Source organism: Stegostoma tigrinum, chromosome 10, assembly GCF_030684315.1.
Source record: "Stegostoma tigrinum isolate sSteTig4 chromosome 10, sSteTig4.hap1, whole genome shotgun sequence".
NCBI classification, from domain to species: Eukaryota; Metazoa; Chordata; class Chondrichthyes; order Orectolobiformes; family Stegostomatidae; genus Stegostoma; species Stegostoma tigrinum.
This window is the reverse complement of record NC_081363.1, coordinates 47,858,020-47,871,189: the sequence shown is the minus strand read 5'-3', so window position 1 is coordinate 47,871,189 and position 13,170 is coordinate 47,858,020. Positions and strand designations below refer to the sequence as shown.

Here is a 13,170-nt window from a genome sequence, read left to right as displayed (position 1 = left end):
TAACATACTTAGCAATATAGGGATGTTCAAATTCAAGAAGAGAAGTTTAGTTCAGCTGACAAGCTTAAATTGTTCCGATGAGGTTAATGCTTAAACTGATGAGGCAACAAGATTCTATGTAGACAAAGGAAGGTACATGTGGTAACAAAAACAGACTCATGCCCAATTTATTTTTCTTTATTTGTTCACAGGATGAGGACGTCACTGACCGGGCAGCATTTTGTTACCCATCCAAAATTGCCCAGAGGGCAGTTAAGAGTCAACCGCATTGCTGTGGGTGTGGAGTCACATGTAGGCCAGACCAGGTAAGGATGGCAGTTTCCTTCACTAAAAGGCATTAGTGAACCAAATGGGTTTTTCCCGACAATCAACAATGGATTCACGGTCATCATTAGTTTCTTAATTCCAGATATTTTATTGAATTCGAATCCCACCATCTGCCACGGCAGGATTCAAACCCAGGCCCCCAGAACAATATCTGGGTCTCTGGATTAACAGTCCATCGTTAATACCAATAGACCACCACCTCCCCACAAATCCTCGGTTAGAAGATCGTATTGATAGAGTTGACAGTGTTTTACGCCTTACTCAGTTTGATCTATTGATGGGCTTTGTGCAAGTGCCAGTAACATCAAGAGATAAAGAGATATCAGCTTTTGTTACATCAATGGGTTAAATCAATATTGACCTTTTCCATTTAGGAAAAAAAGCATTCCAGCTACCATTCAAAGAATTAAGTCATAGCTAAAGTCCCTAATTGGGAATTTGTTTACACTCTGTCACAGTACAGTAACAACAGGGTTGAACATATAAAGCAATTAAAGACTTTCTTTAGTTCATTCATGGGATGTGAACATCACTGTCTGGGCCAAATTTTATTGCCCATCCCTTGTTGCCCTTGAGAGGGTGATGATGAGTTGCTTTCTTGAACCACTGAAATTCATATGCTGCAGATAGACCCACAATGCTTTTATGGAGGGAATTGGATTTTGACCCAGCGACAGTGAAGGGACAGCAATATATTTCTATGTCAGGATGGTGAATGTCTCGGAGGGTAACTTGCAGGTGGTGGTGTTTCCATGTATCTGCTGCCCATGTTCTTTGAGATGGAATTGACTGTTGATTTGCAAGGTGTTGTCTCAGGATCTTTGGCAAATATCTACAATTTGTCTTGTAGATAGTACAAACAGCTGCTACTGAGTATCAGTGGTGAAGTGACTGAATGTTTGTGGATGTGGTGCCAAGCAAGTCTGCTGCTTTGTCCTGGATGGTGTCAAGCTTCTTGAGTGTTGTTGGAGCTGCACTCATCCAGGCAACGGGGGAGATTCTATGCACTCCTGACTTGTGCTTCGTAGTTAACAGACAGGCTTTGGGGAGTTAGGAGGTGACTTACTCCCTATGGCATTCTACCCTCTGACCTTTTCTTGCCACTGTATTTATATAGCAAGTCCAGTTCAGCTTCTGATTAATGGTAAGCCCCGTGATGTTGGTAGTAGGAGATTCAGTGTGGTAATGTCATTGAAAGTCAATAGGGAAAGATTGCATTCTCTCAGATTAAAGATGGTCATTGCCTGGCATTTGTGTGGTACAAATGTTACATGCCACTTGTCAGCCTAAACTTGGACATTGTCTAGGTTCTATTGCATTTATCCATGGTGCTGAATGCTGCGCAATCATCAGCGGAGATCCCTAATTCCACTTACGGTGGAAGGAAGATCATTGATGAAGCAGCTGAAGCTGATTGTGCCCAGGACACTACCCTGAGGAACTTCTGCAGAGATATCCTGGGAGCTGAGATGACTGCCAAGAACAGCGAAAGAAATAACACTGAAAGAATTCCTCATTCCTAAAATGTGATGCAAAATCATGAGATTTCTGGTATTGTGCAAATATTATGGAAGTTTTGTGCCTCATCTCAGCACGGCAGCTGCACCTTTAATAGATTTATTGGGAAAGAGGTAAAAATAAAATGATTAAAACAATGCCAAATAGCTTTTGAGAAACTGAAACAAACTAAACGAATGACCCAATACAATTTACCCAATGTGTTAAAATGACAGTTGATGCTAATGATTTCAAGGTGAGTATGTCATTTTGCAAACAAATGAATCAGAAATACAAAAGCTGGTGGGTACTTTTCTAAGAAATTTAGCAAGGATTAGAAGAAGTACTCTATAGTTGAGAAAGAGACTCTTAGATTGTTACTGAGATCATGGGAACTGCAGATGCTGGAGAATCCAAGATAACAAAGTGTGGAGCTGGATGAACACAGCAGGCCCAGCAGCATCTCAGGAGCACAAAAGCTGACGTTTCGGGTCTAGACCCTTCATCAGAGAGGGGGATGGGGAGAGGGCTCTGAAATAAATAGGGAGAGAGGGGGAGGCAGACTGAAGATGGAGTGCCACAATGATGCCACCCGAAGGTTGCAGGAACAGCAACTCATATTCTGCTTGGGAACCCTTCAGCCCAATGTTATCAATGTGGACTTCACAAGCTTCAAAATCTCCCCCTCCCCCACTGCATCCAAAACCAGCCCAGCTCGTCCCCGCCTCCCTAACCTGTTCCTCCTCTTACCTATCACCTCCTCCCACCTCAAGCCGCACCTCCATTTCCTACCTACTAACCTCATCCCGCCTCCTTGACTTGTCCGCCCTCCCCGGACTGACCTATCCCCTCCCCACCTCCCCACCTATACACTCCTCTCCACCTATCTTCTCCTCTATCCATCTTCGGTCCGCCTCCTCCTCTCTCCCTATTTATTTCAGAACCCTCTCCCCATTCCCCTGTCTGATGAAGGGTCTAGGCCTGAAACGTCAGCTTTTGTGCTCCTGAGATGCTGCTTGGCCTGCTGTGTTCATCCAGCTTCACACTTTGTTATCTTAGATTGTTACTGCCTGTTACACATTTGGAAGTCTGTCATTACTACAAAGATAGATTAATACACACTGGCTTGTTGAAAAAAAAATTGAAGTGCAAGATTATTTTCATGGATCTTATTAATTGAACCATATAGTTCATATAGTTTGAAAGGATATTGTAATTGCAGACTTATTATAAAGAATTTAATAATGCCAAAGTTGACTAAAAATTTCAGGAGAGAAGAGGTTCATTACAAATCCTTGATAAAAATTAATAAGGTGATTGAGGAAAACCATGTGGGATTTATACATACACAATGTGAAACGACTCCTCAGAGGCTGGTATCCCATCGCCAAGTCACCCTTTATTTATGTGTGCATAGCACTTGACAGTGATCTGGCTTCCTCAGAGTCATCTCTCAGAGTGAACAGAATGTCTGACCCGTGATAATGGGAACTGCAGATGCTGGAGAATCCAAGATAATAAAATGTGAGGCTGGATGAACACAGCAGGCCCAGCAGCATCTCAGGAGCACATCTCTGATGAAGGGTCTAGGCCCGAAATGTCAGCTTTTGTGCTCCTGAGATGCTGCTTGGCCTGCTGTGTTCATCCAGAATGTCTGACCTGCCTGTTTATATCTGTTGGCCAGGGATCCCTAATTGGACCAGGTTAACAACCCCAATCAGGGAACTCATATTCTGTGAGGTCCACCTGGCTGACCTCATCACAATTACTACATCCCTCCTCCTCTAAGTCCAGGGACGTAGGCTTGTTCTTTTTCTGTCCTGGGGCGGTTTTGCACCAGGTCTGGTTTTTCTGACGTAGCCTCGGATATGGGTCGTGGGTACCAGACTCATAGCCCACCTCTTGTGCCCAGAACGTCTTGGAAGAAATTCATCCTATCGTTCAGGTGTTAAAGGCATTGAGGCTGTGAGATCCACCATGTTCGTCTCTGATTCCGAGGTTTCTTTAATGCTAGGTGGAGGGGGAGAACCCATGGGTTCTGGAACAGTCAGAAAGGCTGCGAAGGGGCTGGGCATGTTTTGTTCCCGCACCATTTACAAGTTTGCAGCTTTCATGTGGCGCACGCCCTTATTCAGGATTACCTCACCTACCTGAACTTTGTACGTCACTGGAGCTGACCTCGCATCAACCATGCCTCTTACCCATGCAGGGCATGTCTGTGGTTTCAGCATCAAACTTCATCCTCTGAAGTAAACTACCTCTTAGAGGAGTCATGTGTCTGGCAGTGGCGTTACTGATGCTGCTTCAACCTGTCCCCCAGATCCAGGTGGACCAGATTTAACCTGATGCAGAATATTCTCCCCAGAAGGAGCTCTGCTGGAGCTGTCCTTGTAGTTACATGAGGGGTGGTCCAATAAACAATAGGAAACGGTATGGTATCAAGTGAAGTCATAGGCTATGTCTTTAAGCCTGTCTTCAAAGTTTGGACTGCTGTTTCTGCCAGATCATTATATGATAGATGGTATGGATCTGTCCTTATGTGACGAATGCTATTCGATTTTCGGCAATACTCTCATTCACTGCTGGTAAATGATGGCCCACTGTCTGTGATCAACACCTCCAGGAGTCTGTGTGTAGTAAAAGGTGCTCAGAACTTTTCTATTGTTGATCCTGTGTTTGACGAATGAGCTCTAAATACGGCCAACCACTTTGAGTGGTGTCCACAATGACTAAGAACATAAAGCCCATGAAAGGTAGTGTAGTTGATGTGTAACTGTTCCCAGGGTTTACCCAGCCATTTTTATGAATTGGGAGATGCTGCTGGCAGTAATTTTTGTCCTTGTTGGCACTCTGGGCACTGCCCCACCAATGCGGCTATGTCTGCATCCAGTCCTAGCCACCAGACACAACTTCTCACCAACATCCCTCATTTTGGACACCCCTGGATCTGTCAGTGAACTTTGCTCAGGATATTCACTCTTGGTCCCTATATTAAAATGCCATTCTCTATGGTGATCTGGCCTTGCCAAGTCCAGAAAGGTTTCACTTCTAGTTGTGATGGCCCTTTTGTTTCCCCCATCATCATCAGCTTCATTAGTTTTGCCAAGACCAGATCTTTTTGCCACCACAGTGAGTGGAAGGGTGTCCAGAAAGTTTAAAACCAGAACAGACTGTTGCAGTGGCAGCACCACCAGTGGTGTATCTGCCAGCAGGAGGCAGCTCAATGCATCTGCATTTGCTACTTGGCCTCCCAGGCGGTGTTCCAACTTGTAATTATACGCACTCAGAATGAGAGCCCACAGCTGAATTCGGCCTGAAGCTATGGGTCGCACAGCCTTTTCCTCTTTGAACAAAAACAACGTTTCTGGAAAAGCTCAGAAGGTCTAGCAGTATCTATGAAGGAAAAAACAGAGTTAACATTTTGGGTCCGGTGACCCTTCCTCAGAACTTGTCCTCTTTGAGTAGCCCTATCAGGGGTTTGTGGTCTGTTACTATTACAATTTTATGTCCGTAAACGTATTGGAGGAACTTTCTCTCACCAAACCTTCCTTCTCTATTGGGGTGTATTTGCACTCTCAATCAGCAACAGCCTGGGTATCATACACTATTGGGAGTTCCTCTCCCTTGGGCCATTAAAGAGCCAACACTACCCTGATACCATATGGGGAGGCATTGCATATCAGCACAACCTCTTGCTTGAGGTCATTAGTATGCCAACACCTTAGACAATGATAGCTGCTGCTTCACTTCCCTAAAGACTACAACTTGGCTACAAAACCATTTCCAAAGCTGGCTCTTACAGATGTGAGAGCTGGGGCACTTTTGATTGTCCTCATTTTATCTTCCAACAAGCATAACCTGGTCTTGTCGACTCTGTAGCCCAAGTAGGTCATTTGGAGTGCCTGGAACACATATTCTTTTCCCTTCTAAGGCACATGGGGCTTAAAAATTTGTCTAAACACCATGTCCAAGTTCTCTAAGTGCTCTTTATTGGTCTTCCCCATTGTTAATGCATCATCCAGATAAATGGCAATCTGGGCTAGATCTTAGAAATTATTCTCCATCATTTGCTGAAAAATGGTACAGGCTGATGATACCCCAAATGGCAGTCTTGTTTATCTTTATGAGTATCAAATCAAATCTTTATGGGTATTAATTGTAGCATAATTCTGGGAATCTTCATCCAACCATAATGCAAGTACGCATGGTTCTTGTCCATCTTTGTGAAGGACAGCTCCCCCGCCACCACCACCGCACCCTCTGCCAACTCTCCTGCCAGCTTTGCACATAAGTCCTCCATGCAAGGGATTGGACATTTATCCCACTGCGAGAAGCAGTTTACTGTTTAATTAGAATTCCCACAAAGGCAAACTGACTAGTCAAGCTTCACAGTTGGTATGATTGGCACTGCCCATTCCACAAACTGTATTGGCTTGATGATTCAATCGCTTCCCACATTCCTGATTTCTGCCTCTACTTTTGCACATAAGGGCAGGCTTTACTTCCTGGGCAACACACAAGGTGGCCTTTGTTCCTTTGATAGTCCTTAGACCTTCATGAAAACCACCAGGTATTTAATTAAGACTTCAGTCAGCAGCATTTTCAACAAAAAAAGTTGAATCATAAAATCCCTACAGTGAGGAAGCAGGCCATTTGGCCCATTGATCCACACTGACCCTCTGAAGACCACTGCACCCAGACCCACACTCCCCACCCTATTCCTATTAACCTGCATTTCCCATGACTAATCCACTTAGTCTCCATAACCCTAGATACTATGAGCAATTTAGCATGGCCAATCCACCTAACTTGCACACCTTTGGACTGTGGGAGGAAAGTGGAGGAGCCAGTAGAAACGAACGCAGATACGGGCAGAATGTACAAACTCCACCCATATAGTTGTCCAACGGTGGAATTGAACCAAGGTCCCTGGTACTGAGGCAGTAGTGCTAATCACTGAGCCACTGTGCCACCAGAGGGAACTTGGGGTCATAATATTTCCTAACTAGATTTGTCAACTCTTGAAAGGTTTTAGAATTTGGTGCCTTAGAAAATCATAGGGTCCTACCAACTGAAAAAGCTATGCGTCCACAAACTATCATAAGAATTACTCATTGCTTTTAATGTGCCCCAATGTCATTAGACTGTAAAAAATAAAGTATTCTTTCCACATACTGGGCCCAGTCTTTGATGGCAGGATTGAATGGATGTATCTTCCCAAATAAACAGCATGGTCCCAGAAATGCTTACCCCAATGTAAAGACAAATGTTGCAAGTGAATTTCTTCAAAAATGTATTTTTTAATCTCATTTCCACTGAAATAATTCCATCCTGTTCCCTTATTTACATGTGTGACTTCCTCACCACCAAGGCTCCCTGATTTAACCAGGGTAACAGCCCCAGTCAGGGAATTCATATTCTATGATGTCCACCTGGCTGACCTCATTACAATCACTACATAATGAACCCTTTTTGATTTTCTTACCATTAATAAAATGTTAAATCAAGCAGCTTTGTTCCATATATATATGAACCTGATTATATAAACTCTCCTTGAACCAAGGTTACCAAGCTAAAATAACTAATTTTGTTGAATATAATGGTTTATGAGCTTATCTAAGGCTGCACTTCCTTCCTATTTACAAGTTTTACCCTGCACTCAGTTAATTTACTTCAGACAGTCAGTTTTAAATAATTTCTTTCCAGCTTTGTATTCCAGACCACATTTGAAATTATAGACAGTCATAATTGGGGGGAAAGCAGCGAGGAGAAATCAAATTTAAAGTGACAGTTTGCAACCCAGATGTTAAAAGTGCAAAGTTATTTTTTGCTATGAACTACAAATGAATCTCTATTTGCTGCATCCTTATTAAATTTCCTGATTATTCAAGGATCTAACTTTACAGTGAATGAAATGCGAGCATTTCCCTCCATTATGAGATTCACTGTGTGCCAATGACATTCCTGCAGCATGATAAAAATGTTTGTTTTTGCTAACTGGTACCAGTCTCTAACTGATAACATGTTAACCCTCTGTAGGTGGTGGATATTGGACCCAAGTATTTCACTTTTTTTTACATTCCATTTACAGAATATTTTAGATAAGTATCGAGGTTTCAGATGTTGTGTGGTGAAAAGGTTTACACTTACCATGCTTTGGAAGCACTAGAAAGGCCATGAGTGTTTACACAGAGGGTTAAATTACAAAGTTCATTTCTCTCACATTATTCCTGGTTCCGTTTTATTGGAGACAAAGTGTATTACACTTGATTGCCGTGTTTATTTTACTGTACATGATGCATCACACAGAAGCTCCTTTGAAAACATTCTGTGCAGAGAAGTATCAGAGAGGATTATTACATTTATTGGGAGGAAAATAGAACAGTCTTCAACTATTGTAAAATACTGAATCTTGTCTGAAAGTCCTTGAACAACATTCTTTTTGAAGATTTACCTACAACAATCATGTTAAACTGCAGCAACAATTTGCCAAGTTCTGAAGATCAAATGAAAGGTAGGACACAGATTATTATTTTAAACGTTTAAAAGTGATCGAATTTTATACACAGAGTACAATCTCTGAAAAAGGCAAGCTGTCAAAAGTCATAGGGTGGTGATAGCAAGGGATTCCAAGTTAGAGTCATAGAGCACAGAAACAGACCCTTTGGTCCAACTCGTCTATGCAGACTAGATTTGTAAATTAATCTATTCCCATTTGCCAGTATTTGCCCATCTCCCTCTCAACTGTTCCTATTCATATGCCCATCCAGATGTCCTTTAAATGTTATAATTGTATCAGCCTCTATCATTTACTTTGGCGGCTCATTCCATACATGGACTACCCTCTGTGTGAAATAGTTTCCTGGTGGGTCCCTTATATATCTTTCCCTTCCCACTTTAAACTCTTGCTCTCTAGTTTTGAATACACCTACCCTGGGGGGGAAACCTTGTCTATTCACCCGATCCATGCCCCTCATGATTTTAAACACTTTTATAAGGTCAACCCTCAACATCTAATGCTCCAGGGAAAATAGCCCCAGCCTATTCAGCCTCTCCCTATAGCTCAAACCCTCCAACCCTGGCAACATCCCTGTAAATCTTTTCTACACTCTTTCAAGTTTCACAACATCTTTCCATAGCAGGGAGACCAGAATTGAATGCAGTATTCCAAAAGTGGCCGAACCAATATCGTGTACAGCTGCAACATGACATCCCAACTCCTGTACTCAGTGCACTGACTAATAAAGGCAAGTATACCAAACGCCTTCTTCACTATCCTGTCTACCTGTTGCTCCACTTTCACATGCACTCTAACATCTCTTGTTCAGAAACACTCCCCAGGACCTTACTGTTAAATGTATAACTCCTACCCTGATTTGCCTTTCCAAAACGCAACACCTCATGTTTATCTAAATTAAAGTCCATCTCCCACTCCTTGGACCATCGGCCCATCTGATCAAGGTCCTGTTGTACTCTGAGATATCCTTCTTCACAGTCCACTACACCGCCAATTTTGGTGTCATCTGCAAACCTACTAATCATTCCCCAATGTTAACTGGGGTAGTCATAGTGCAAAAGGTTTAGAGGGAGCAGAATGCTTAAAATACACTTTTTAAGCCATTACGTGGAAGACCCTACAAGAGAGGGAGCGGTCCTGGGTTTAATTTGAGGTTCCCTTTTGGGGGAAAGACTGATATTATGAAAATCAGTCATGATTTGGCCAGTTTGGGAGAAAACAGATTCAGGTAAATCTTCTTCAGAACAGTAGGATGCATTCAAGGAGAAAATGTGGACAGTACAGGGCTAACATGTTCCAATGAAGAAAAAATGTTGGACCATCATGTCCTGTGAACCCTGGATATCCACAGAGGTACAGCATTGGATTAAGAGATAAAGAGACACCATGGCAGATACCACAGCAGAAGCCCTACAGGGGTATAGCCTGTGCAAGAGGGAGCTTAAGCTTTCCTTCATCAGACGGGGTATTGAGTACAAGAGTTGGCAGGTCATGTTACAGTTGTAAAAGACTTTGGTTTGGCCACATTTGGAGTACTGTGTACAGTTCTGGTCGCCACATTACCAAAAGGATGTGGATGCTTTGGAGAGGGTGCAGAGGAGGTTCACCAGAATGTTGCCTGGTATGGAGGATGCTAGCAATGAAGAGAGGTTGAATAGATTAGGATTATTTTCATTAGAAAGACGGAGATTGAGGGGGGACCTGATTGAGGTCTACAAAATCATGAGGGGTAAAGACAGGGTGAATAGCAAGAAGCTTTTTCCCAGAGTGGGGGGCTCATTTACTAGGAGTCATGAGTTCAAAGTGAGAGGAGGAAAGTTTAAGGGAGATATGCATAGAAAGTTCTTTACGCAGATGGTGGTGGGTGCCTGGAACACTTTGCCAGCGGAGGTGGTAGACACAGACACGTTAGTGTCTTTTAACATATATCTGGACAGGTATATGGATGGGCGGGGACCAAATGGACACAGACCCTTAGAAAATAGATGACAGGTTAGGCAGAGGATCTCCATTGGCACAGGCTTGAAGGGCCGAAGGGCCTGTTCCTGTGCTTAATTTTCTTTGTTCTTTGTCTTTTAAAAGATGAGGGGAGTTAAAAGGGAACGTGAAAGGATACTGGCAGGTAAAATAAAAGAAATCCCCAAGTTATTTTATAAATACATTAAGGGTAACAGGATAACGAAGGAAGGAGTAGGGCTCATTCAGGATCACAGCGGTAATGTCTGTGTGGAGCCAAAGGATGTAAGTAGGATTCTAAATGAATATTTTTGTGTTGGTGTTTGCTAGTGAGAAGGACGATATTGGTATAGAAATCAGGGAGAAGGCCTGTGAGACAATTTTAAAAATTAGCTCAGATAGAGAGCAGGTTCTGAGTGGATTGGCATGCTTAAAAACAATTAAATTTCCAGGACCAGATGAAATGTATCCTTGAATGATGCAAAGGAGGAAATAACCGGGGCATTGGCAGAAGTTTTCACTTCCTCTTTGCCACAGGAGAGGCAGCAGAGAACTGGAGGGTGCCAATGTGGTGTCATATTCAAGAAGGAAGCAAGGGATAAACCAGGAAACTAAAGGCCAGTCAGTCTAACCTCAGTGATGGAGAAACTATGGGAAGCAATTCTGAGGGACAGAATTAACCTGCATTTGGAGAGGCAGGGATTAATCAAGAACAGTCATCCTGGTTTTGTTCAGGGGAGGACTTGTCTGATCAACCTGATTGGATTTTTCTGGCGGTCTAATCAGGCGTGTCGGTGAAAATAATTCTTTTGATGTCATCTACTTGGAATTCAGCAAGTCTTTTGATAATCTTGGAAGACTGATAGCAATGGTAAGAGCCTATGGAATCCAAGGAAATTTGGCTAATTAGATCCACAATTGGCCAAGTGGCAAAAAGCAGAGGGTGATGGTTGAGGGATGTTTTTCTGACTGGAAGTCTGCGTCCAGTGGGATCTGTGGTGGGGGCCCTTGCTTTCACAGTTTATATAAATGATTTAGACTTGAATGTAGGAGGGTGCATCAGTAAGTCTGGAGATGATACAAAATTTGTAGGGTGGTAAACAACAAAGATTGACTTAGATTACGGGAAGATATAGAGGGGCTGAACAGTCACACATGGAATTCAATCCAGATAAATGTGAGGTGATGCACGTGGGCAGGCAATAGAATCTGTAATTAATGGTAGGACCCTGGGAAGCACTGAGGATCAGGGAGACCCCGATTTGCATGCACACCTGTCCCCTAAGGTATCAGGGCAGTTGGAAAAAGTGGCTATGAAGACATATGGTAGCCAAGGCACAGAGTAGAGAGGTTATGCTGAAACTTGGTTAGGTCTCAGCTAGAGTATTGTGTGCAGTTCCGGAACCCACATTACAGGAGGGATGTGATAGCACTGGAGAGGGAGGTTTACCAGGATGTTGCCTGGTCTGGAGAGTTTTGCGTATGAAGAGAAATGGGACAGACTGGGGTTGTTTTCCTTAGAGCAGAGGAGATTGAGAGGAAGCGTAAAATAATAAAGGGCATACATAGTGGGGGACAGGAAGAAACTTTTCCCCTTAATGGAAAATGGAATTAGAATAGTTAGATGGGGTTTCTTTCTGAAGAAGGGTCTAGGCCGAAACGTCAGCCTTCCTGCTCCTCTGATGCTGCTTGACCTGCTGTGTTCATCCAGCTCTACCCCTTGTTATCTGAGAATAGTTAGGTGGTTGTTTTTGACCAGTGTGGACATGACCTCTTTCTCTGCTGTAAATCTCTACGACTTTAACGGATTAAAGAATTTGTACAGTGTCCTTTCTTTCCTAAGGACAATCTAAATGTCTCAGAACTAACGATTTTATTTGAACCATAATCATTGTTATTACATCAGCAAATGCCGTTGCTAAATTGCATAAAGAGCAATTGAATGATTAACAAAGATTTACTTTGATAATGGATTAATGATGGTCATGAGTGCACCATTCAGCCCTTTGAACTTGCTTCTGCCATTCGATAATCGACCTACTTCAGTTTCACCTTCCTGTATTATCTCCATGTCCTTTTATTCTCTTAGAATCCAAATCATCTTAAGAGAAACTGAAGAGTATAATAACTAACAACCCCCAGTTGGCTGACATCCTATGATTGTAAAAAAAGATAGAACACATCTACTATATTCTAAAACATCTAATACTAAGGTTTGAAGGTGTCATTTTGCAATTACCTTTCAGAATGTTTTAGATTCCTCAGCAGGCTTCCCTAGTGGTCACAAATTCTCTGTGGAAGAAGGATTTTTTTAAGGTTTCAATAAGACACTCTAGCTCACTCAATGACGAAGGGGGGAGGAAATACAATTTTCCTGTGATCATCAGTAGAAACCCTGACTTTGGTTTTGCACACAGGCCTTCCCAACATACCAAGTGCTGCATGAGAATGTTGCTGGGTTGCGAAAACAGAGAAAAAATGTTTTCCAGCAAAAGCTAAGTTGTTTCATAACTCAATTTGTTCCTCCATTGTGTGATGAAAATCTGGCTTAAACACTTTCTGCAACATAAAATATTTATTATAAAAAAGCATACAGTTGCTGCATGTTTATTATAATAATTTTCCTTTTTGTCACCTTTGTCCTTGAAAATATTGATTCATTTGACTTAATTCAATGATTATTACACAATGATTTGGATCAGACTTAAAGGTGATATCTTATGCTTTTCAAATAGCGATGCATTTAGGATTCGAAACAAAAACAATGAAGTGTGGCTCTAATTTAGCATTTTTTAAAATCTCATGATATATAAAACGGGGTTCTGAAAACAATCAAGATCAAATTGAATGAGAAAATTAAGACAAATAAGGGA

The 13,170-nt window shown here is 42.3% G+C and overlaps 1 protein-coding gene across 5 annotated transcripts in view; it reads left to right on the top strand.

Moving 5' to 3' along the window:
• Positions 1-13,170, top strand: part of LOC125455469 (organic solute transporter subunit alpha-like) — a 52,479-nt gene that overhangs the window by 11,058 nt on the left and 28,251 nt on the right. For 2 of the 5 annotated variants that reach the window (XM_059649168.1, XM_048537533.2), the window contains exon 2: positions 192-305. In XM_059649168.1, coding sequence (XP_059505151.1) covers positions 192-305 — 114 coding nt within the window. Of the gene's footprint in view, positions 1-191; positions 306-7,927; positions 8,339-8,963; positions 9,072-12,714; positions 12,792-13,170 lie in introns of those variants that run through there. The other 3 variants (XM_059649166.1, XM_059649167.1, XM_048537532.2) reach the window with 3 other exon arrangements.